General features: G+C 32.9%; 7 protein-coding genes across 8 annotated transcripts in view; 2 read left to right on the top strand and 5 right to left on the bottom strand.

Annotated features, from left to right (window-relative positions):
• Positions 1–361: 361 nt before the first annotated feature.
• On the bottom strand, positions 362–2,932 carry LOC111682358 (basic proline-rich protein). The gene has a single exon (XM_023444289.2). It carries the CDS (start codon positions 2,760–2,762, stop codon positions 573–575), a length of 2,190 nt encoding a protein of 729 aa, XP_023300057.2. The 5' UTR covers positions 2,763–2,932; the 3' UTR covers positions 362–572.
• A 357-nt stretch (positions 2,933–3,289) lies between these two features.
• On the top strand, positions 3,290–4,008 carry LOC111682368 (frataxin homolog, mitochondrial). Its single transcript, XM_023444299.2, has 2 exons — positions 3,290–3,617; positions 3,683–4,008. The coding sequence occupies exons 1-2, from the start codon at positions 3,312–3,314 to the stop codon at positions 3,941–3,943; spliced, it is 567 nt and encodes a 188-aa protein (XP_023300067.2). The 5' UTR covers positions 3,290–3,311; the 3' UTR covers positions 3,944–4,008.
• LOC111682361 lies at positions 3,917–5,257 on the bottom strand. The gene is made up of 2 exons (XM_023444292.2): positions 5,127–5,257; positions 3,917–5,056 (listed from the first exon to the last, which is right to left on the bottom strand). Exons 1-2 carry the CDS (start codon positions 5,176–5,178, stop codon positions 4,002–4,004), a joined length of 1,107 nt encoding a protein of 368 aa, XP_023300060.2. The 5' UTR covers positions 5,179–5,257; the 3' UTR covers positions 3,917–4,001.
• A 2,613-nt stretch (positions 5,258–7,870) lies between these two features.
• LOC111682359 (uncharacterized protein CG7065) lies at positions 7,871–15,913 on the bottom strand. 2 transcript variants are annotated; one of them, XM_046947559.1, is made up of 4 exons: positions 15,890–15,913; positions 15,562–15,699; positions 13,416–15,485; positions 7,871–9,561 (listed from the first exon to the last, which is right to left on the bottom strand). In XM_046947559.1, exons 3-4 carry the CDS (start codon positions 15,334–15,336, stop codon positions 8,069–8,071), a joined length of 3,414 nt encoding a protein of 1,137 aa, XP_046803515.1. In that variant the 5' UTR covers positions 15,337–15,485; positions 15,562–15,699; positions 15,890–15,913; the 3' UTR covers positions 7,871–8,068. The 2 variants fall into 2 exon arrangements, with proteins under 2 accessions (XP_046803515.1, XP_023300058.2); XM_023444290.2 differs by lacking the exon at positions 15,890–15,913 and having other exon boundaries at positions 15,562–15,836.
• Positions 15,914–16,362: 449 nt separating this feature from the next.
• On the bottom strand, positions 16,363–18,769 carry LOC111682364 (transmembrane protein 185B). Its single transcript, XM_023444295.2, has 6 exons — positions 18,434–18,769; positions 18,296–18,366; positions 18,132–18,237; positions 17,733–18,070; positions 17,536–17,666; positions 16,363–17,230 (listed from the first exon to the last, which is right to left on the bottom strand). Exons 1-6 carry the CDS (start codon positions 18,469–18,471, stop codon positions 16,853–16,855), a joined length of 1,062 nt encoding a protein of 353 aa, XP_023300063.2. The 5' UTR covers positions 18,472–18,769; the 3' UTR covers positions 16,363–16,852.
• Positions 18,770–20,688: 1,919 nt separating this feature from the next.
• Positions 20,689–21,807, top strand: LOC111682369 (NADH-cytochrome b5 reductase-like; the record flags this gene model as incomplete). The annotated part of the gene is made up of 1 exon (XM_023444300.2): positions 20,689–21,807. A coding segment is annotated over one exon (1,044 nt), but the record flags the coding sequence as incomplete, so codon positions are not given.
• The window catches only part of LOC111682356 (band 7 protein AGAP004871-like), a 4,961-nt gene continuing 3,025 nt past the window's right edge, over positions 21,696–23,631 (bottom strand). The window contains exons 2-5 of the mRNA XM_023444286.2: positions 22,719–22,886; positions 22,308–22,656; positions 22,080–22,245; positions 21,696–22,013 (exon numbers count right to left, since the gene is read on the bottom strand). Of these exons, the coding sequence (XP_023300054.1) occupies positions 21,870–22,013; positions 22,080–22,245; positions 22,308–22,656; positions 22,719–22,886 (827 nt within the window). The 3' untranslated portion in view covers positions 21,696–21,869. The remainder of the gene's footprint in view (positions 22,014–22,079; positions 22,246–22,307; positions 22,657–22,718; positions 22,887–23,631) is intronic.

Here is a 23,631-nt window from a genome sequence, read left to right on the forward strand (position 1 = left end):
AATCAAAGAATTTAGGTGTAATGAACTCTATAATATAAATTTTGCAACTACATAATGTATTCTTTTAACTTAGAGGAAAATTTTGCTATAGATACGATATCTCGAAATCCAGATGTGATGGATAAAATTGTTTGTTATTCGCTAGGGTAAACATTCAATGTCTTCACTTACCAGTAAAAAGCGAAGTTGTTCGACTTGTTTGTCATAGGAACTTTGCAGTCGAACCTACGTTTCTTGGATCTTTTAGTAATAGGGTCGGTCCACATGGATAAAAAATCACTTTTACTTTTACAATTTTAGTTTTAAAAGATAAATTAAACTTCTCTATAATTATAAGAGAAGTTTAAGGAAATAACATTAATTACTTTTTCATGTGTTTTATTATTTGCTCACACTCAGGTTACACAGAGAGTAAAAGTAGAACGAACTTATATATGATAAAGGAGAAGGGTTATTTAGATAGATGATACATTTATATATAAAAAATAAGACTTAAACTAAATATGTATTAAAATTGAATTGAATTTTCCATTAGATTCATTAATATTATGATTTGCAATTAAGAATTAATTTTAATCAGCTTTATCATCAGCATCAGATTTGGAAGAATTTTCACCAGATGGTGGTGGTTGAGTAGTTTGTGGCGGTGGCTGATTGGGTGGTGTAGGTTGTGGAGCACCAGAAGGACCTGGTGGAGGTGGTCCACCAGCTGTGGCAGCTGGCAATGGTTGTTGTGGTGGTGGTAAGGGATGTCCAGCTGGTGGTGCACCGGGTGGCGGTTGTTGCCCATAGACATCATGTGGAGGCATATGTCCAGGTGGAGGTAAACCGGGACCGCCTTGCCCCGGTGGTAATTGCGGTCCAGAATGTTCTCCATAATGTATGGGAGGCTGTAGGGGTGGAGCAGACCCATTATGTTGTGGTGGTGGTCGTGAGTTCATGTAATGTGAGCCGGGAGGTGGTGGCCCGTAGGGTTGTTGGTAATGAGAGTATGGAGGATATTGACCATAAGGTTGTTGAGGTGGCGGAGGATGAGCTCCATATTGAGGCTGATAGTAGGGGGAACGCGTTGGGCCTGTTGGAGGAGGACCATATTGCGGGTAGGCTCCATGTGGAGGCATTCCACCCATAGCTTGGTGTGGCTGCATGTGTGGTGGCAAATGGGAGGGTGGTGGTCCGCCATGCTGTGGTGGAGGATGATGAGCATGCATAGGTGGCATGTTGGGAGGAATTTGCTGTTGTGATGGCGGCTGACCAGATGCTGAGGGTGGTACATGTTGAGCGGCCGGTGGTGGTGCATTAGGAGCTCCACTAGTGGGAGGAGCTGATGTAATTGTTGGTGGTGGTCCTCCGCTTACGGCATGAGTGGGACCTTGTGTGGCCGGCACTGGCTGTTCAACTGCTGGAGCAGTGGGTTGTGCAATTGGTGGCTGTAGTTGCTGTTGTTGTGTAATAATAACAGGTGGATTTTTGCCTTTAGGTTTGGCATGCTCTTTGGCATTTTCACCCTTATGACCTTTTGTTACTTCCATAGGTTTGTGTTCCGTTTTAGGTGGGGGTACGGGAGCGGTTGGTTTAGCAGGTGGCTCTATGTCCATGGGCTCTGGGTCCGTTTTGCTACCGGATTCGTGAGGTGGTTTTGTTTGTGTAGCTGAAGGTGCTGTTGGAGGCGGTGCTACACCACTGGCTGCTTCCTTCTTAGCTTCTGCAGTTAATGAGCCAGGAGCAGCTGTTCCCGTCAAGGGTCCACCTACAGCTGACTTATTGGCAGCCGCGTTAGGATCGTCAATTAAACGTTGTCTTTCGCGTTTCATTTCTTCATACATGCGCTGTACCATTTTCTGAAAAGTTTCATCATCGACGGCCGGTTTACAATGGCGCTTTAGTTCCTCTTGAAAAGCTAAACTCGACTCCATCATACGTTGCTTTTTAGCCTCAAATTTCTCCTCCATTTGTTGCAATTCAGCTTCAAGTTTTGTCTGGTGCATAGTCAAAGAACTCACCTGTCTTTTAAGTACTTGCATTCTTTGGTTGGTGACCACAGAACGTACGTCCGGTACCACAGCATCTGAGAAAATTTCATTGATTAAACGATGATTACGCAAATATCTAGCATAAGCGACATGTTTAAAAGAATAGCCATCATCTTGGTCATCTTCATCCTCAGCGGGTTGTATATCAATACGTCTTTCCTGTAAACCCTTACCGCCACCACCTCTTGAGGGTGTTTCGTGTACATCACCATCAGCCTTGGTTTTACTTTTCGCCGCCAAAAATGCCAAATAAGCAGGAGAGTTGTGATAAGCTTTCAGATTCTTCTCATACTCTGCCTTATCCGCCTCATACTCATCCACAAATTCTTGTTTTTCAGCCTCTGTTAGTTGTTTCCACATAGCGCCTATTTTCTTGCCCAATTCCCATAACTTTAAATCGGGATGTTGTGCCTTCACACTGTCCCATATCTTCTTCGAATATCTCATGTAGGGCAGTATTGGTTTCTCTGGTGGTTTCGGTGCCTTTGGAGCACGACTTTCTGATTGATTTTTATTACTAGAGGATTTTCCTGCTTTTTGTGGTGTAAAGGCTGGATTGCCATAGTTGCTATGTGTAAATATTGGAGTATTATCTTTATTACGTTCCGAACCTGCACCGGTACCAGAAGAACGGGATCTGCTACTACCACCGCCACTGCTACCAGTACCGGCTGCTGGAGTGGCCGGTTGTGCTGGAGCAATTGCCTTATAATTGCTGGGTAAAGACATTTTATTGCTTTACGGGTTGTTTATTCTTCTGGTTATAGCTTCGTTTAGTATTTTTTCTTTAGTTATTTATGTTAATTTTCTATGAAAAAATATTTTTTCACATACAGCAGAGAAAAAAAAGCAATATACTTGTCAAATGAAAATTGACGACGCCATTATGCTATTACAATTTAAAAATGTCAAAATTGACATTTACACCCGAGGTTGTATTAAATAGTAGCAAAATAACAATATGGCCAGATTAATACAACATTTCTATGGAGCGCCTATCTAATTGGAAGTAAAGTTAGAAACTTATTAGAAATATACATATAATTGTACATTTATATGTATATTTCTGTAAAATTTACTGTAATCCTTGATTATTTGATTTATAACCATCCCACAGCCACAAGATTGTTACCCCAGATTTTATTTCCTAATCCTATTTCTAACTTATGCTATAAAATATTTAACAATCTGGCAACTTGTTCGCTCTGACACATTGCCGCTAAGAAAAAAAAAACAAAAAACAACCGAACAGCTGTGAAATCAAAATAAAAAAAGAAAATGTTTTGCCGTGGCAAGTACATAATACGAAATATTACCAAATATCAAAGAAATATAAAATATATTTCAACTATAACATGTAGTAGACAAATAAAAGCAACAATAGCTGCTGGGGCTAATACAAATTTGTTGCAACTTCAACGTTACTGCTCTAGCCAAAAGCCAACACAACATATTGTAGATTCGGTACTGGATCATGCAACTTACGAAAGAGTTTGTAACGAAACTATGGATGGCCTTAATGACTATTTCGAAGAACTACTGGAAAGTGTAGATACCATACCAGGAAGTGATATAGCATATAGTGTAAGACGAGTTTTTATAAACTTAATTAAATGCAAACTTAAAAAATTATTTCATTTTTGGAAAAGGACGGAGTTTTAACTGTCAAATTGGGCTCGGAACATGGTACCTATGTAATTAATCGTCAAACTCCTAACAGACAAATTTGGTTAAGTTCTCCCACAACTGGTCCCAAGCGTTATGACTTTGTGGGTCCCGCTACGGGTGAATCAGGCAAATGGGTTTATCGTCACACCGGCCAGTCTTTGCATGAACTCTTACAGCATGAGTTACAAATGATATTCAAAGAACAAAAGGTGGAATTTGAAGATTTACCTTATGGTAGATGAAATTCTTTAATTACGTAATTAAAAATATATAGAAAAACTTTCAAACAGCTATATTAACTTATAAAGGCAAACGTTTTATTAGTTCTTGTAATAATTGATTTTGCTGTTCCAGAGCACGTTCTTGTAGTTGTAAACTTTTCTCTAATAAAGACATTTTTTCACGATGTCTACGTTCTTGCTGTTGATTATAGTGATATAAAGTAAAATCATTTTTAGTTTTAGGACCGTTAGTTAGAGGTTCTGTTATCAACTCCTTAATTTCGTAGTAATCATTCCATTTTTGTTTCCTGTTTGGAGGTTCCTCCAAACAAGGTTCTGTGTCTGACAGTATTCTTTTTATAGCTTGTGTTTGCTGCTTTTCTGAAGACATCAAAGCTTCTTTATTACTTTTCGTATCTGTAATTACTTTTATGCTTGTTTTTCCTTCTTGAATGATATCTTTAGTGTCTTCTATATGTAAACCCTCTTCCATCGCCTGTAATTCTTTCTCCACCATATCTATAAATTCATGTTCTTTATGTACAATCTCCTCACTTTTAAAATCATGTAATTGATGATTTTCATTACTGTCCAATTGCTCCAGTTGCAGTAATATTTCATCTTTATAATAAATTGCAACTTCATTAGACGCATTTAAACCTTTTAAAATATTCTCCTTTCCAGGATCTTTATAAATTGCATGTAACTGCTCAAAATAATCAAAATGTTCTACATCTTCTTTACTGTGAACCTTAAAATATTGTTCCCTTAAACATACATATTTTTGTTGTATTTGATGTTCATTAAATTCAAAGAAACTTTCTTGCATATCTTTGGCTATATCACGCCATATTTGACTCACTTTAACCGAATCATTTTTTGGGTTAAATTCTTCGTATTTAGTTTTATACAAATCCAAAAGACAGTGTATAGCATTGGGATAGAAATTATCTTCCAAATCATTTTTTTCACTCGGCTCTTCTATATATTCCTCTACATTGGGAGTTTCTTCCAAATATTCTACATTTTCTATTTCAAGATCATCTTGTTCCTCTCTACTAGTGTTATCAGATTTCTGTATTAATTGTTGTTGTTCTTGTATATATTGCACTGTTACTTTAGCACTACGATTTTCTAGGAAATTCGAGGTAAAAATTATAATTTTATTAAATTTAAATAGTATTTAATAATAAAAAAAACATACCTTTTGTCTTATTTAAATTACTATTCAGTGTTAAATGCTTTTTACGAATCATTTTAGTATTTTATTATTTTTGGTAAAGAAATAAAAAATGAAATAAATTACACACAAACTGTTTGTAAACAATGCCAGTTGTAAGAAGAAGAAGCTGTGATAAACAACACAGGGTTGTAATAAATAGTAGTTTTCAATGAAACAACATTGTAAAACCGTTAATTCAAAGAGAAAATGCAAATGTTGCTTGTTTTTGCTATAAAATTTGGTCTAAAATATGAATATACAATCGAGCTCCTTTTTTTAGCTAGGTGTATATTTACCAAGTTATTAACGAAGTTTTTTATACAAAAAACTGATTTTTGGTGAGATGATTGGTTGCCTATTACTTAGTATCCTGTTATTATTGCTATCAGCCTCGATATGTCCCGCCTAGTTCGGTTTATAAGGTGTCTTGTGCGTTTCTCATTGAAGCAGGTCCACAATAACATAGCCCCTTTACATGTGTTTACGTTATTCTACCTATTTTTAGCATTTTGAAAAAGTGTCTGAGGATATTGCTCTTGATAAATCTTAAAGGAGTTGCTACTGAAACGGCATAGGAAATGTTAAAAGCAGATTCCGTTCTGGCAAGATCATCTGCGCAGGTACCCAAACAGGGGTAATGTCAGACAGGCGATTGACAGATTCTTCTTGCATTGTCTAACTAATAGGGAAGTATAAGAGTTTAGTGAGAGAAGTGCCGCTTGACTATCGACAAAGATTCCTACGTTGCCGCGAATATTGAGGTCATGCAATACCCTACAGGCTGATTTTATCGCAAATATTTCAGCCTAAAAGATGTTGTGATATACTTACCCCAGCTTCTTTGCAGAAGACACCATCTGTAAAGATTGTAGTGCTATATTCGCTCGGTAGACTACCTCTACATCACTCGCTCCTAGAAGGAATTCTGACTTTAAAGACTCTATCAAAGTCTGAGTGTGGGGTAATATAGTCGGATGGTTGGTTTAAGATTGAAGGTAACAAACTTAAAATCTTAGCGTGACCATATGTTCTTGACATCCAACTCCCGCATGCTGATCTCTGAACTTTGTATAGCTGATCTATAACTTAGTTGAAGTTCACCATACAAGAGATCCGTATAGCTGTGTACATCCATTTAACTATGTTGGGACTAAGCCCCCATTACATTCCAATCATCTTACGATAGGTATAGTAGGCAACCTTTGCCTTCTTGACTTTGTGCTGGATGTTGAGTTTCCATGATAATTTGGAGTCTAGAATAGTTCCTATATATTTGCCATCGTTTGATAAAGGGATTTCGCGTTTTTTTACCTTGGCAGGTTGAAGCTTGGTCTTTATTGTGAATAGTACCAGTTCTATCTTGCTTGGATTTACTCCGCATAAACAATGATCTTTATCCTTCTGTTTTCTAGTTTCATAAGAATCAAGTTAACATCGATAAGCCAAAGTAGTGTAGAGATTATGCCGCCCTGTGGTGTGCCTCGTTCCACTTGTTTTCACTAATTATTCTAGATTTCAACATAGTTACCAACCAGTTGCTGATATACTCTTCAACATCCAGATTAACAAGAGCTTGTTAAATTGTAGAAGTAATTACGTTATTAAAGACATACGTCTATGAATGCTTCCATAGTGTAATATTTAAATTCGAGGGATCTTTATATGACTCTTACAATCTCATGTAAAGCTGTCTCAGGAGATCGTCCTTTAAGGTTGGCATGTTGACTTGAAGAGGAACACGATTCATCTTTTGATAAACGTCTGAATCGTAAGATTTAACCTTTTCTAAGGCCGGTGTCTCCGAACCCGTTGCTATTAACAAAGAAGAGGATGAAGAATTCGATAAAGCCGAGGAAGAAGAAGAGTTTGAATCTGAAGATGATTGTGAAGATAAAGTAGCCACTATATTTGACTTATTTGTTAGAGTAGTGGGCAAAGAGAAGCCTATTTTATCAATTGCATCTTACAAACCATCCGGTAAAGAGACATCGAACGATTGTTGAGAATCCGATTGCGATAAGGAGGATATTGTGAGTTTATTATTAACAAATTTGGCTGGATTTATACTGCGACCATCCTTGTCAGAGGCGCATAAATTATTGCTACTACTATCGCTACCAAAATCGTCGATTTCACAAAATCCTTCACTGCTGGCACTAGAGCGTTTGACATCATTACCACCTCCTCCAGCAGCTGCTACACTAACCTAATATGTGAGTCGATGACTATTTCCAGCGTTTTGAACTGAAAAGATGTAAGACTAATTGGACGAAAGTCCTTCGCATCATGGTGGAATGGTTAGAAATCGAGTTTTTTTCTCAAATAGCCTTTCGGAAATTTGCTTACAAATTGATCTTTTATTCGATATATACTTACGAATGAAATAAGAATTTAAATTTCCTTTTGTTACAACTTTTTAATGTATTTTTTTAATATTTAGCTTGCATTTTTATTTAAAAAGAATGGCATAAATGTAAATAAGTTTTTTCTTCCATAACATCGTAGCAATTTTTTCGTTTTATTTCTATAACGAATTTTTATTTGCGAAAACAATGTCCGAAGTAAATTGAGTGTGTCCTTAGATTTACATTATAAATCTTTAAATTTTATTCAAATTACAAAAAAAAAAACATTAAATTAAACTTTGAGTAAATAATTTAAGCAAAATGAAATTGCTTTTTTGAAATTAAGATGGCGAAATAAATGATAAAGAAAATGATATATGTATGTATTTGCAAAAATTAAACGTTTTCTCTATGAAAAGAAATTTGTGGGAAAATAATTAATATATTTTCCATAAACTTTTGTTTTGCAAAATGAGTTTTTTCTTAAATGTAAAATTTATTTCAATTGTTAATGTACGGTTTATATAACTAGTCTTATTTTGTGATATTTTATATAAAAAGAAAAAAAGCTTTTACAACTTAGTTGCGGCCTTGTCCATACATATTGTAGCCCATTTGTTGGGGAGGCATACCATAACCTTGCATACCAAATTGTTGCATATTTTGAGGTGGTATTTGTTGTTGACCTTGCGGCCATTGCTGATAGCCATCATAGGGATTTTGATTGTAGCCACCCATTGAGTTGTAGTAATTAGCTTGAGCAGAATTCATTTGATTGTAAGGACCTGGAGGATAGGCTTGATGTTGCTGCTGCTGTTGTTGTTGCTGATAGAATGCCATCTGATTGGCATGTTGGGTTGGTGGCACTTGTGTTTGCTGCTGTTGATGAGATGCTGCGGCAGCTATGGGTGGCACTGGTTGTGGTGCAGAAGGTTGTATTGATGATTTTGCTGTAGAGGAGGAGGGTGATGACTTATTGGCCGAATTGGAATTGCTTTGCTGTAAAGAGCCCATTAGATTGGCAATAAGATTTTGTGTATCATTCAAAGAAGTCTTGAGACCAGCAGGATTAAATGTCAATGCACTGGGTGATGATGATACAGGAACAATGGGTGATTTAGATGGACGTGAATGTTCTTCAGACAAACGATTGACATTGCTCGAGGCAGCCTTAAATACATCCTCAAAATTGTAATCATCGTCGTCATCATCATCTAAACTAAATTTATTGGGATTAACACGTCTTCGGCTGCTGCCATCGTCGTCATCATCATCATCATCTTCTGTACCTGGCGGTAAAGCATTGTGTCCTTTTCTACTGCCCGAGGGTGGAGTATCATCGTAACGTGTTTTAGATTTTGAAGAAGTTGAAGATTTTGTGGGTGTACTATCGGAAGTTTTGTTCGATTTATTAGAGGATTCTTTGGAGCCTGTTAGATCTGAAATATTAACAAATTTTCTTAGTTTTTCAACACGTCCAGGATCGGCAGATTCGAGTTTCTTAAGATGGGCTATCAAATGATGTTGTTCCTCACTCGATAAGTGTTTGAAATTTTGTAATAATGTCTGTAGATCAGAATCGGTTAGCGATTCTAACATACTGCTATTGTTATCGTTTTTAGCTTCCTTATCATTTGCCACCACTTCACTTTCCATTTCCTCTTCCACCTCTTTGACCAAAGCATTAACCTCATGTTCTAGCAAATCATCTACAATAGCGGGTAGATTTGCCAGTGATAAAGTAGTTTTTGGCAGTTTGCTTGTTGCTATACCCAATGCTGGTAGAATATCATTACAGCATAAACCCTTACCATCCGTTTCACGTTTGGTTTTGTTTAATTTAACCATTAAAATAAACATATATATTAATTTATCCATATCGGCTGTCGAGACATCTTCACGTCCCTCCATAACTAAGGCAGCCGCCAATTTAGTAGCCACTGTCTGACGATCAAAGGGTAAATCTTTAATATTCGGTCCTGTTGCATTCTTATTTAGTGTCACTTTAGTTTTGTTGCTTGCACCATCATTGTTGTTTTCAATTTTATCTTTAGTGCTATCCGTAGAAGGTCCTAGAGATATAGAGAAATGAGTAAAGAAAATTTCTGATAAAATTATTATTGTATAATTAGAATATATGTATAAAAAAATTACTTTTTCTTTTGCAATTTAAATAATTACTCTTTTGCATTCATTTCTTATAATCAACTGATTAAACTATTTCACTTTTAACTTCCGAAAATTGTTTAAAGATTTATAATAATACTAACGATTTTAAACGCACTTCTAGTTTGAAAACATTTAAAAAATTTATCGCGATTTTTAAAGATATTCATACGATAATAAAGATATATACGTAATTTTTTATTATGTATTATTATTGAGTTATTTTAAGATCACCTTTTGCAGATCAATCTCTCATACCGCATCGGAATGTTTACTATTCAATTCCACTTTGAAAACTAGAAATTTTTAATTTCATGAGAAATGTACGTTTTTCATTTTTTCGATAAGCAAAGAATGAACATTATTCCAGAAATCGATCGGTTAATAGAAATAAATGATTCCTGATTATCTTTCTTATGATATAAACTGAAAAAAATTTAAATTTTCTTTAAAATCTATTAAAGTTTTATATATCTATAAGTAATTCTAACTGAATAATCTTCTTTCTTAAATTCAATAAAATACTTTTAATATTTAAAAAAAAATAAGTCACCGCGGCAACACTTTTCTAAAAAAGTAATTTATAAAAGTAAACATAAATATTATACAAATCTATGACTACAGAACATTTAAATATGTTAAATGTTTACAAAATTCAATAAAATATGTATTTTTTAATAAAATTTTGTTTAAAAGCAAACAATTTAAAAAAAAAATCTTATCACAACGGCAACACTTTTCACATTTGTTTTGTTACAAGAAATATTTATTATTTTTAATATTTTATTAGAACACTTTACCGTTAAATTTTAAATTCCGGAAAAACCGGTTGCAAAATATAAAATTGTTTTTTCGAAAAATAAAACACGATGGCAACACTTTTGCACATTTGTTTACCATTAAATTTATTACTTTTTGTTTAAAATAAACACTATTTTCTGTAACACCACCACCATTAAAGACACACTTTTCACTCAAAACTTGTATTTTTAACAAAATTTAAATTAATTTGTAAACTGTTTAGAATAGTTTAAGTTTCACACTTTTAACATTAATCGATTACTTTACGGTTTCAATAAAAAATCGATTTGTTAGATTCCGTTGAATTTGTAAATTTCGATAATTTTTTTTAACTGAAACCCCTTTAAACTGAATTTTTTTTAGATTAATATCATAGATCAATAAAAATTCTTGAGTTTACGAACATTATGGGAAACAGAAACATCTACAAAATGAGAATTATAATATTACAATATTTAAGAGTTAAATAACACATCACGAATTTGTTTAGATACAACATAATTACTTCTTTAAGCGCACAAAGAAACAGAACACTTAGCAGTTCGGGGTGACACTGTCAAACACTAGTTACTTATGGCGGGTTTCTTACTCATCAGTTAAACTAGGTTTAACTTGCCGTTAGAATAAACTCGGAACAAATTTAGGCCGACTTTAACCGATGATTGTGTTTTTCAGTTTTAGGTTTAAGCTCAGTTAACTTTGTTAGTATTGCCAACTGTTCACTCAAAAACATAAACAATGAACAGCTGTTTTGTGCAAACAATAGTTTTGTAAAATGGAAAATTTTGGAAAAATGTTAAATAAACATTTAAAACAATAATAAATAAAATAAAACAAAACAAATCAGAAAATTGCAATTTACTTAAAATATATTGTTTTTGTTCATCCGAAATCATTGTTTTATTGTTTTTGTTAATTGTGTTTTCTCACTTACAACTTAAGTTTAATTGGCCAATTACACTCAGTTAAACTAAGATAATATGTAACTTTACTGATAACTGAAAAACACGAAACATATATTAAACCAGGTTTAACCAAAGAATGAAGATTATCTTTATCAGAAAAACTCGCCCTTAACCTACCACTTACTAGTTTAGTTTAAAAGGTTTGTATATCAATGTATACATCCACTCGAAGACCCAAAGTTCCATTGTGAATCCCTTTAATAAAGAACAAAGAGAAAACAAAAGAGTAAGAAGAGAAGAAAGATGAGAAGAGTAAGATTTTCCCTCCAAAAAGAGAAAACAGAAAATGAAAGTGGTCATGGAAGGGAAATCCTTAATTGTTTGTTATCTGAAAACCAAAAAATTCCCCTGATGAAACTCATAATGTGGCCTAGGTTACACCCTGCTTACATTTCCTAGTTCATCGTGGAATCCTTTACCTAGCCATTTCAGTCTCAGACTCTGTAATCTGGGACAGTGGCATATGCCCCACTGTCTCCAGTTCTTCTTTGTCCTTACACAACCTGCAAAAATCCTGTGTGTTACCGACCCCATTACCCCTAAAGGCTCAAATTGAGCAGTGTCCGGTTATTACCCCTAATAAAATCCTTATATTCTTCCTGTCCAAACCTAATAGCATTCTGGTTGCTTTTGGATTTAACTTCGGCCATAGTGTCCTAAAAACCCTACAATCCAGTCTACTGTAACACTTACTTCTCGCCAATCGTCTACTCAGGTCCCAAAGGAACTCCATCGTCATTTCATAAATCAAAAGGAGTGATAATGAATCTTTACTCTCTAGATTCTATACACTTTTTACTAAAGATTATTTTACGTGTCTATTCTCAAGATTATTAAGGGGCAGTAAAGTGGCCATTGTCTACACTCTCGTTTACAAAGAGTTTATTAGTGATAAAAGTCAATCAGGTGGTTAGACGTTATGTTATTTGCGAATACCATTAACTCCTTTTCAAGCTGCTGAATTTATTCTTATAGACTCAGTCAGAAAGCAAACTCAAAGAAGTGTTAATGAATCCTTACTTTCTAGATTACTTGGAGACAATAAAGTAATGACTGTATCCACTCTCGTTTAAAAATAATATCCGGCTTTATTTGACCCATACAAAGACACATTTATAAACACATGTGAGGTAAAATTAACTTAAATGTTTAATTTTTTTTTTAAATAATCCACATTTTAAATATACTCACTGATGAAGGGTACAATAAGGTCGGCTATGCCCGACTATATATGTTTAATTGTTTTCAAATTACACCATTGATAAGTTTATAAAATTGTTGATCTACACATTATTAGTTTTGTTTTTTTTTTTTAATTTTTCACATAACGTTTTAGATGACAATCACATGAGACACAATAGTTCCGAAATCTTCGATATTTTTGTAAATTTTCATTATACGTTATAATAATTTCATATCACTTTAACACAATTAACTTACAATATACCGAACACTATGGTTTTGAAGATGAAATTGGATTATATTACTTAAAACAAAATTTGTATGTTCCAAAAAGGTTTTAAAAATCCTTAAAGGATATATTGATATCCTTTAGGTTTGATATAATTATAAGATTTAAATTAATAAAAAATCTTCTCAAAAGTCTACTGAAAACATGTAAACGAATGTAAAATATAAAACAAACCTTAAAAGTGGAAAAATGTAACAAGATTTACTTTTCAAAATAATTGTCTATTAAACATTATTGATAAAATTTTTAATTTCTTACCTAAAAACGTTTCATTGCTACAGAGTTTTTATTTGATTTGGAAATATGAACTATAACACTTTATTATAAACACCTAGAGATACTAATCGAACCGCACATTTAAAGTAAAACATTTAACGTTAAAGAAAAATGTATTCATTTTACTAACTTACAAAATAAACTTAACGAAATAACGAAAACTAATACTATTAATTAAAACTACTATATATATACTTAAGATAATCTTAAATAGCATTACTAAACACAAAAACTATTTTCAACTTACCTTTAGTGGTGACCTGATGTATAAGAGCTGCTATATTTTTAATGGCCCTTTTAACAGCTCTCACTTTTTGCTGATCGTCCAAGACGTCGGCAATAAGTAAACCTTTAAGTTTTTCCTTTATGGTTTCAAAGAAAACACAATGATCTTCGTTCATTAGTAAATCATCCGATGAATTGCCTTTGAGTTTTTCTAAAGCCAATGCTTTACCCAACATATCCACCACTTTGGGACCCAAACTACCTAAATGTTCTTCGAGTGCGGTCAACAAACGTAAGACAGCAACAACGGTGAGTGGTCCTTCGGGTTCTTCCTCTTTGGGTTCTTCTTTCGTTTCTTTTGGTTGTCTATACTCAGGTTCTTGATATTTGGGTATTTTACTAGAATCTAAAACACGATAGTGGGCCGTGGGTGGGGGATAGTGTGATGGCACGCTGCTGGATGGTGGATAACGTGAAACACGCGTATAAGGATAATAATCTGAAGGAGGATGTTCAACACCATAAGGCCGTATGGGATTATGATGTTTCTTGTGTAAGTGTTTGCTAGAGCTGGAGGGTTCAAATTCATCTGAAAATGGTGAAAGAGAACGAGAACGTGAATTCGAACGTGAGCGTGAACGAGAACGCGAACGTCTATAATCACGCTGACGTGGACGAGGAGAACGTGAACGCGATCTAGTGCGTGAGCGCCGAGATCTAGAGTAACGACTGTGACGAGGAGAATCATCATCGCTGATATCAATAACATCTGCCGCAGGACCACCCCGGCTAATTGATTTCGTTGGCACACGATTAACCGGAAGTTTATATTTTTCTTTAAGTTGATCCACCTTTTCCTCAGCATCTTCGGGTAAACCCAATTTGATTTTTATTTCTTTTTTCTTTTTTTCTACCTCAGCATTGAAAAGTTCCTTCATACGTTTAGTCCAGAAAACAATCCATTCCGGCTTGTAGTCATATTTATTAGGATCAACTTTCTTTTCGGCCTGTAATTCTTTATAGCGACGATTCCAGAATTTCTTCCATTCCTCGGGATAATGAGGATGTTTTTCGGGTGCTTTTTCATAGTCTGCCTGTATTTTTTCCATTTGTTTTAGTTGTATTTCCAACATACAACGATATTTTTCCCATTTATAACGTTCCTGAGCAATGTGAGAAGCCTGCAATGACAGTTCCTTGGGAGTGGGTAACTTTTTCTCTGGCTCTTCTGCGTTAAGAGGTGAATCACGTTTTTTATTAGTAAAAGCCGGCTGCTGGATACGTGTTAGTTTGGGTTTTTTCACTGTATCTTGATTATCAGAATCCGATGATATTTCATCTAAACCATCCTTAACGGACAATGAAGGCTTGCCTTTCTCATTGTTTACCCTTTTGGGGGCCTTATTAATGTCATGTTTCTTAAAGGGTGCCTTTTGTTCCCACATAGTGCGATCAATGGCATTTAGAAAATTTGGACCATTTTTTTCATCAAAATGTTTCTTCTTCATAATTTGTTCGGTTAATATGGTTTTACGTTTGCGAAAATCATCGGCATTCATAACCGATACCAGCAAGCGTCCATGATGATCTTCAATGGCTTCGGCCAAACGTTGTACAATTAATATCATTATATTATGCGAATTGGGTTTGTACTTAACCGGTTGACATTCCCTTACTGCCGAGGGATAATGTTTTTCTAAATACTTCATGCGATGATTAAAGGAACACCAGTGATTTATAATAGTACGTGGATCACCACGTTTATCACACAATGTACACAAATAGCCCGGTTCATGGCGATCATCTTCGTGCAATTCTACGGTGTATTCAATGCCTATCAAGGCATTGCCCTTATATTGATCTATCGAGGGCTGTATTTGAGGCTGGCGATTTACTTCATCTTCGAAACCGGGTGGCACTGGTTCACCGGGTATAATATTCATTGTTTAGTTTTTCTTTTTTTTTGTTACAAACACTGTTTTTATAAACTTTTCTTTAAAAATTTAACAAAACGACCGTAAAGTTATATTAACGCAAGTTTTTTTTAATAAATTTTAATTTTATTTAGTTTTTTTGCTATTATTTTAAACACCTAAAATAAAATCAAAACTTAGCATTATTTGTAAACATATACATACATACTTTTTAGATAACATTGGTCCACTTACCCTTAAAAAATTGGCAAACTTTTGACCGTATGTCTGTTGGTACGTAACACTAGCGCAATAATCAGATTCTTGTCTGTCTCACTTTTTGTTTGTTCTTTATTATGTATTATTATTGCGTAGTGTTCGTCGCCGTTGCTGCTGTAAAATTTTGATCACAAAAATTTTTATATTAAACACAGATAATTATTTAAATTTCACTTTTTCTATAAACTAGAGTTTTCAATTCTTATTAGTATCTTAATTTTTTGGCTAATTAAATGCAATTATTTTACAAAAAAAAAGAATTGTAAATTTTATCAAGAGAAAAATGTATGCGTTTTTCTTTTACCTGTCAAGAGAGTATGATGGCTTGTTTTTGACAACGTTGCCAACCTAAATATTACAGTAATTAAAAAACAAACTAACTACGCAGTTGCATAAAATAGTAGTATTAATTATAAATAACGGTTTCTGGAGGAAAATTTTACTTAAATTTAAAATTTATGCAAATTTCGATAACAAAATGTAGTTTAGAGGAAACTTCTGCATTTTAAACCATTGTTTAATTTTATTATTGAAATTTTCTTCATAAAAATTTCTTAATTCATTTTAAGAATTAAACATATTTTATAGAAATATTTTAGTTTTCAACAATTTCTTTAGGACATTTTCAACAGTTCTTATAGAAAAGTTTCAGTAGTAAACTTTTCATATAGAAAAATGTTTAGTTGTTCAAATTTTAAAATAAAAATTTCAATAAAACAACTGTATGTTTAAACATTTATATTTTACTTTTTATTTATTAACATTCTAGTACATATAATTCCTTAATTTTTTGTTTTTTTATTTGTTTACTATAATACTAATTAATTCATACCTAAGTTGAATTTAATTGTTTTTTTAGAAAAAAAATTGTTTTTCAAATTTGTTTTAAATTTAATTTTTTTTAATTTCTATTTTAAGTTTTTTCTTCTTTATTTAACTAAGTTTTTTTAGTGTAATAAAAGTTTAAAAAATTAGTATAATTAACAAAACTTAAAGAGATTCTCAAAACATAAAGAGGTTTTGATTTTAACATATTTCAAATTAAAAAAAAATGAAATTAATGATTTGTGGAAGTGCGTTTGTTTACTTAAAAATTAAAGAAAATTAAAAAAGATTTTAATAATTAAAAAAAATATATAAACAATTACTTAACTACTAACACTTACTTCTAGTAAAATGTTTTATAATGAACCAGTGTGTTAAAAGGGGAAAAGGAGTTGTGTTAGTGGTGGTGGGAGTTTATTATTTTCTTTTTAGTTTTTGTTATTTAATCAGGCAAATCAATACTTATAATGGGCACCACTGGTTTCATACTATCATTTTTAGCTGATTTTTTACTCTTTTTGTCATGTTTATCAAAATCACCCATATGCAAAGTACTCGATGAGGAGCCACCGTCTAAGGGTTGCGATTGTTGTGCATTACTGTTGTCGGCATGGTAGGAAATATTACCATATTCTTGCAGGAAAGGCATGGCAGAGAGTAGGAATTGACTGAATGATTTACGTATGCCAAACCACCATTTGTTTCCACCTTTGGCGCTGAAACTTAGAACAATTAAAGCGAAGATTGAGGCCAATAGAGGAGAGAATATAACAATGTAGGGGAACTTTAATTCTCCTTCAAGTTTATCGCAAATGACCACCTGAAAGTGTAGAAGACGTTAGTAAACTATTTACTTAATCTATCTCTCTATCTATCTATCTATCTATCTATCTATCTATCTATCTATCTATCTATCTATCTATCTATCTATCTATCTATCTATCTATCTATCTATCTATCTATCTATCTATCTATCTATCTATCTATCTATCTATCTATCTATCTATCTATCTATCTATCTATCTATCTATCTATCTATCTATCTATCTATCTATCTATCTATCTATCTATCTATCTATCTATCTATCTATCTATCTATCTATTTATTTATTTATTAACACTTACTTGAAAGAATAACAATGGCAAGACCGTGCAAATATTACCCACTGCTGCATTGAGAGCAGCTTTCTTCTGTTGCAGAGATATTTCTGGGGTACGCATCATGATTCCACAAAATATAATATTATACAAAACACCTAAAAATTCACAAAAATTACAAAGTTATAAGAAATTATTAACAAACAATTTACTTCTATACTTACTAACTAAACTTAAGCATATAACAATCCACATTGGCACAAACACCACTTCCCAATTCCACGTAACAAACTGATCCAATTTCAGCGGTAATGAAACAAACTGTAAAGCATTTACCGCTAAAAATAGTTCCAGTTCAAAAGAACGATCATGTTTAACAGCCCAAACACAAGCACCCACACTGGCTACCGAGCCAAATATCAAAGGTATAAAAACTAAAACCCACAAATGACGTTTGGAGGTTAAATTATCGCAGGCCAATAACTCAAACATTAATAAAATCAAATGCAAGGATAGGGAAATTAACATGGCCTTAAACTGTGTATAGGAATCACCTTCAAGTCTATATTAAAGAAAGCTTGTTAAAAAAGTAATATTTTAAACAGTTTTTTGAAAGTATAAACCTGTAGTGAGGATAACGACACCATACTATGGCTCCGACTGTAGCACCCAAGGCCGCTATAGTTTTCCAAATCCATAAAGGTGTAAATATAGCCCACCAAGGCCAATCTTGAATAAAAACATTAAACATAAATTTCATATTTTTTATAAAAATATAAAGACTCACCTATATAACCATCTAAACGCAGGGCAAATAATGTTACAAACGTAAATAAACTACAATGTACTATAAATTTACTAGAAGAAAAACACAAATCACAATCAACTTTCCTGAAATGAAAATTTTATTTGTCTCTATACTTACCTAGGATTAAAATCACGAAATAATGACTGTAAATTCATTGTTGTTGATATTTTTGATATTTGCTTTGTTTCTTTCTGTATATTGATGTAATATTCCTATTAGGAAGGTTACTAATGGTGTACACCACCAGTTGCTTTAAAGGTTTTGCTGTGGTTTTTTATAAAACTATTTACTTTTGCTGTTATTTTCTGTTTATTTTCAATCAATGGATTACTTGTTTATGTATTTCTTTAATTCCCTGTAAAATTTTCTTTAGTGAAATCCATATTTTATTATTTTTTTTTTAAATATTTCATCAATAAGAATAGTAAAATGCACTTTTTCAGCTGTAATATTTTTTTTACTCTAAAAATGAGTAAAATGAAATGTCAAAACAAAGTAAATAGAGAATACGAAAATTACAGAGTTGTATAAAGAAGTAGTAAAAGTAGTAGAGAATGATTGCAAATTGCAATAATTTTTTTGATAAGCTGCTATAGAGTGGATTTATAGACGACTTCATGCTAGACTATAGACTGGACTATAAACTAGATTATGGACTAGACTTTAGACTAGACTGTAGACCATAGATTAGACTATAGACTAGACTATAGACTAGACTATAGACTAGACTATAGACTAGACTATAGACTAGATTATAGACTAGACTATAGACTAGACTATAGACTAGACTATAGACTAGACTATAGACTAGACTATAGACTAGACTATAGACTAGACTATAGACTAGACTATAGACTAGAATATAGACTAGACTATAGACTAGACTATAGACTAGACTATAGACTAGACTATAGACTAGACTATAGACTAGACTATAGACTAGACTATAGACTAGACTATAGACTAGACTATAGACTAGACTATAGACTAGACTATAGACTAGACTATAGACTAGACTATAGACTAGACTATAGACTAGACTATAGACTAGACTATAGACTAGACTATAGACTAGACTATAGACTAGACTATAAACTAGACTATAGACTAGACTATAGACTAGACTATAGACTAGACTATAGACTAGACTATAAACTAGACTATAGACTAGACTATAGACTAGACTATAGACTAGACTATAGACTAGACTATAGACTAGACTATAGACTAGACTATAGACTAGACTATAGACTAGACTATAGACTAGACTATAGACTAGACTATAGACTAGACTATAGACTAGACTATAGACTAGACTATAGACTAGACTATAGACTAGACTATAGACTAGACTATAGACTAGACTATAGACTAGACTATAGACTAGACTATAGACTAGACTATAGACTAGACTATAGACTAGACTATAGACTAGACTATAGACTAGACTATAGACTAGACTATAGACTAGACTATAGACTAGACTATAGACTAGACTATAGACTAGACTATAGACTAGACTATAGACTAGACTATAGACTAGACTATAGACTAGACTATAGACTAGACTATAGACTAGACTATAGACTAGACTATAGACTAGACTATAGACTAGACTATAGACTAGACTATAGACTAGACTATAGACTAGACTATAGACTAGACTATAGACTAGACTATAGACTAGACTATAGACTAGACTATAGACTAGACTATAGACTAGACTATAGACTAGACTATAGACTAGAGTATAGACTAGACTATAGACTAGACTATAGACTAGACTATAGACTAGACTATAGACTAGACTATAGACTAGACTATAGACTAGACTATAGACTAGACTATAGACTAGACTATAGACTAGACTATAGACTAGACTATAGACTAGACTATAGACTAGACTATAGACTAGACTATAGACTAGACTATAGACTAGACTATAGACTAGACTATAGACTAGACTATAGACTAGACTATAGACTAGACTATAGACTAGACTATAGACTAGACTATAGACTAGACTATAGACTAGACTATAGACTAGACTATAGACTAGACTATAGACTAGACTATAGACTAGACTATAGACTAGACTATAGACTAGACTATAGACTAGACTATAGACTATACTATAGACTAGACTAAAGACTAGACTATAGACTAGACTATAGACTAGACTATAGACTTGACTATAGACTAGACTATAGACTTGACTATAGACTAGACTATAGACTCTAAACACCCATCGTACTTATCTGAATGTTGGGCACTGTTTTCATAAACTCCAAAAATAGTACTAATTTTCTTGTTACCTTTTTTTACAACGTTGTTTTGTGATAACAAAATATTCACCTCATTAATATATTATCTTTAATCTAGCAAGTAGTTTTGTTTTTATAAAAAAAATAGTTAATTATATTTTAATATTTATGGAAGACATAAATGAAAGTGATTGTTGTGGTAATGGTTGTGCCAATTGTGTGTTAAATATTAAACCAGCCAAATCTCTAAAGGCCGATAAAAGTGGCAAACAAAATATACTTAACAATTACACACACTTCAGGCTAATAAATAAAACTTTGCACCAGCCTCAAGTAAACAATGTTTGGGAGCTGCACTTTAAATCTAAATATTTTGAAAATAATAAGGAATATATATTGGACATGAATGCTGGCTATCATTTAATGATGCGTAAACCTTTAACGATTATGAAAAACGCGAAAGGGGGAAATAGCGGAAATGAAATGACAATTGAACGGAAATTTCTACTACGTCCTTATTCACCATATTGGTGGGATTGTTTGGAAATGGAATTTAAAATATTAGTTAATTTAAAATCACAAGGACCCATGTCGAAATATATAGAAAAATTAGAAATTAATGATGAAGTGGAATTTAAAGGACCCATAGGCAGTTTTGAACATGCAATAGATGTCAAAGGTGAAAAGTGTTTGCTAATCATCAGCCAAGGCGTGGCAATAGCACCGGTTATAGCCATCATAGAGGAAATATTAAATAATGAGGAAGATTTGTGTAGAATTACACATATAGCCTGTTTTCAAGACTTAAAACATGTCTATTTTAGAGATAAATTATATGATTTCAATAAATATTGGAATTATCAGGTGCAAATTTATTTGTCTCGGGAATTGTGTGATAATACTGAATGTTTAATTAACCAACAATGCCTAGAAATTTGTGAAAATTTTAAAAGTAAACTTAAATATAAAGAAGACATTAAACCCATAAGTTTTAAAGAAAATTACTTGGAGCTATTATTAGCAAAGTTGCAATATAGAAAAGAAAACGTTCATGTAATCCTAGCTGGCAATGGAAAATTTCAAAATTATTTTAAAGAATTATTGTTGCAAACAAATTACGGTGTGGCGGAAAGTAATATTTACTTGTTGTAATAAAAAGCGATTTTACAAAAGACTTTAAAACTTAATAATAGTATAAACATTATTTAAATCGTTCGTTATGTAGTATTTTCATCGTTTTTCAATTCGCAGGAGTGCAGCTCATCTAAATACTGCTTTAAAGGTAAATGTCACTGACATTGATGTTTGTGCGTACAGTGTGATGAAGTATTTTGATGTGATAGGAACGGCGTTAAAAGATCCATGGGTAGGGGAAAGATAATGGTGGAATTCTTCTCGGCTGAAATGTTATTCAAAGTTTGTAAATAGCGGAGCTGAAAATATAAACAAAATGTTAATAAGTAAAAAGAAATAAAAAGGAAAAAGTATACAATACGCACCTGTAAAGCTGAGGGACTGGCTGATATAATATCTGAAGCCTCCCTTAAAGCTCTTGAGGATTTCATTTCACCCTCGGCTGCTATCACTTTAGCGCGGGCTTCTCTTGCTGCTTCAGCTTCCGCTGCCATGGCTCTTTGCAGGGCAGTGGGCAAAGAAACATCTTTTCTAAAGGATAGAAATTTACTTCAAAGACTAATGTTTATTATTAATCACTCTATGTTACTTACATTTCCACTCTCTCCACCTTAACACCCCAGGGATCGGTGGCCTCATCTAAGGACATTTGCATGGTATGTGATATAGTTTCTCTTTCTGTCAGCAATTCAGATAAATTACGTGTACCCAAAACGTTGCGTAAAGTAGTGGCCGCCAATAGACGTGTGGAATGACTATAATTTGATACTTGTATAACAGCTTTCAAAGGATCACTAATGCGATAATAAACTACTGCATCTACGGTAACCGTTACCGAATCTTTAGATAATACTTCTTGTGGTGGTACATCAAAGGATACTGTGCGTAAATCTACTTTACAATAATCATCGACACAGGGTAAAACAAAGAAAACACCGGGTCCTGGAAGAATTATAATAGAGTTTTATTATTCTAAAGTATTTATTAGTTTAAAAATAGTTTACCTCTTGCTCCTCCACTACGCAAACGACCCATACGAAATATCACAGCTCTTTCATATTCCGAAACTACTTTAAAGCATATAAATATTGAAATGGGAAATGTTAAGACCATTAGAATTATTGAAATCGTAGTAGCTAGAATTTCCACACAATTCATTTCTTCATTTTCGGCTGTAAAATAAGAAAAAAACGTATTATTTATACATTTTCAATATTTTAAAAGATTCTTGAATATTCCACTAAAAAACTGTTATTGTTTTCAAAATAAAATGATAAAGAAATGTTCGTTCACATTTAGAGGAACTGGCAGTTAATCTTTTTGTAGGATCTGAAAATAAAATCCTTTTGAAATATTCACTTACATAAACTAGTTCTCCTTCTCTTAATAAGTGCCATTTTGCTAAAATATATAATAAAATATATAATAATATATATTTTTTTAAACTTAACAAGTTTTCAAATAAACATATTCGATTTCCGTTTGAATACGTTCAAAGCAAAATTAATTTTTATATTGCTATTAAAATGCGATTAAAAATATTCCATTACTCAATTGAGTTCGAAAAATATGTTTTCAAAATTCTGTAATTGATTTATTTTACATTTATTTTACAAATTCACAACCATACGAATTCATTTAGGCGATGAAAATTGCGATAAAAAAGAAAATGTTTGAATTTTTCACAGAAATAGAGAATAATAAAACTACTATACACTCAAGTTTCAATATACCCTACAAATTAGAGGAATGTGTGTAAAGTTTATAGAGTTTGAAACAGGCACGTTGTTTAGTACTTTACTTATACAATTTTCTATAGCCTAGTCTAGTCTATAGTCTAGTCTATAGTCTAGTCTATAGTCTAGTCTATAGTCTAGTCTATAGTCTAGTCTATAGTCTAGTCTATAGTCTAGTCTA

Source organism: Lucilia cuprina, chromosome 3 (genome assembly GCF_022045245.1).
Source record: "Lucilia cuprina isolate Lc7/37 chromosome 3, ASM2204524v1, whole genome shotgun sequence".
Lineage (NCBI taxonomy): Eukaryota > Metazoa > Arthropoda > Insecta > Diptera > Calliphoridae > Lucilia > Lucilia cuprina.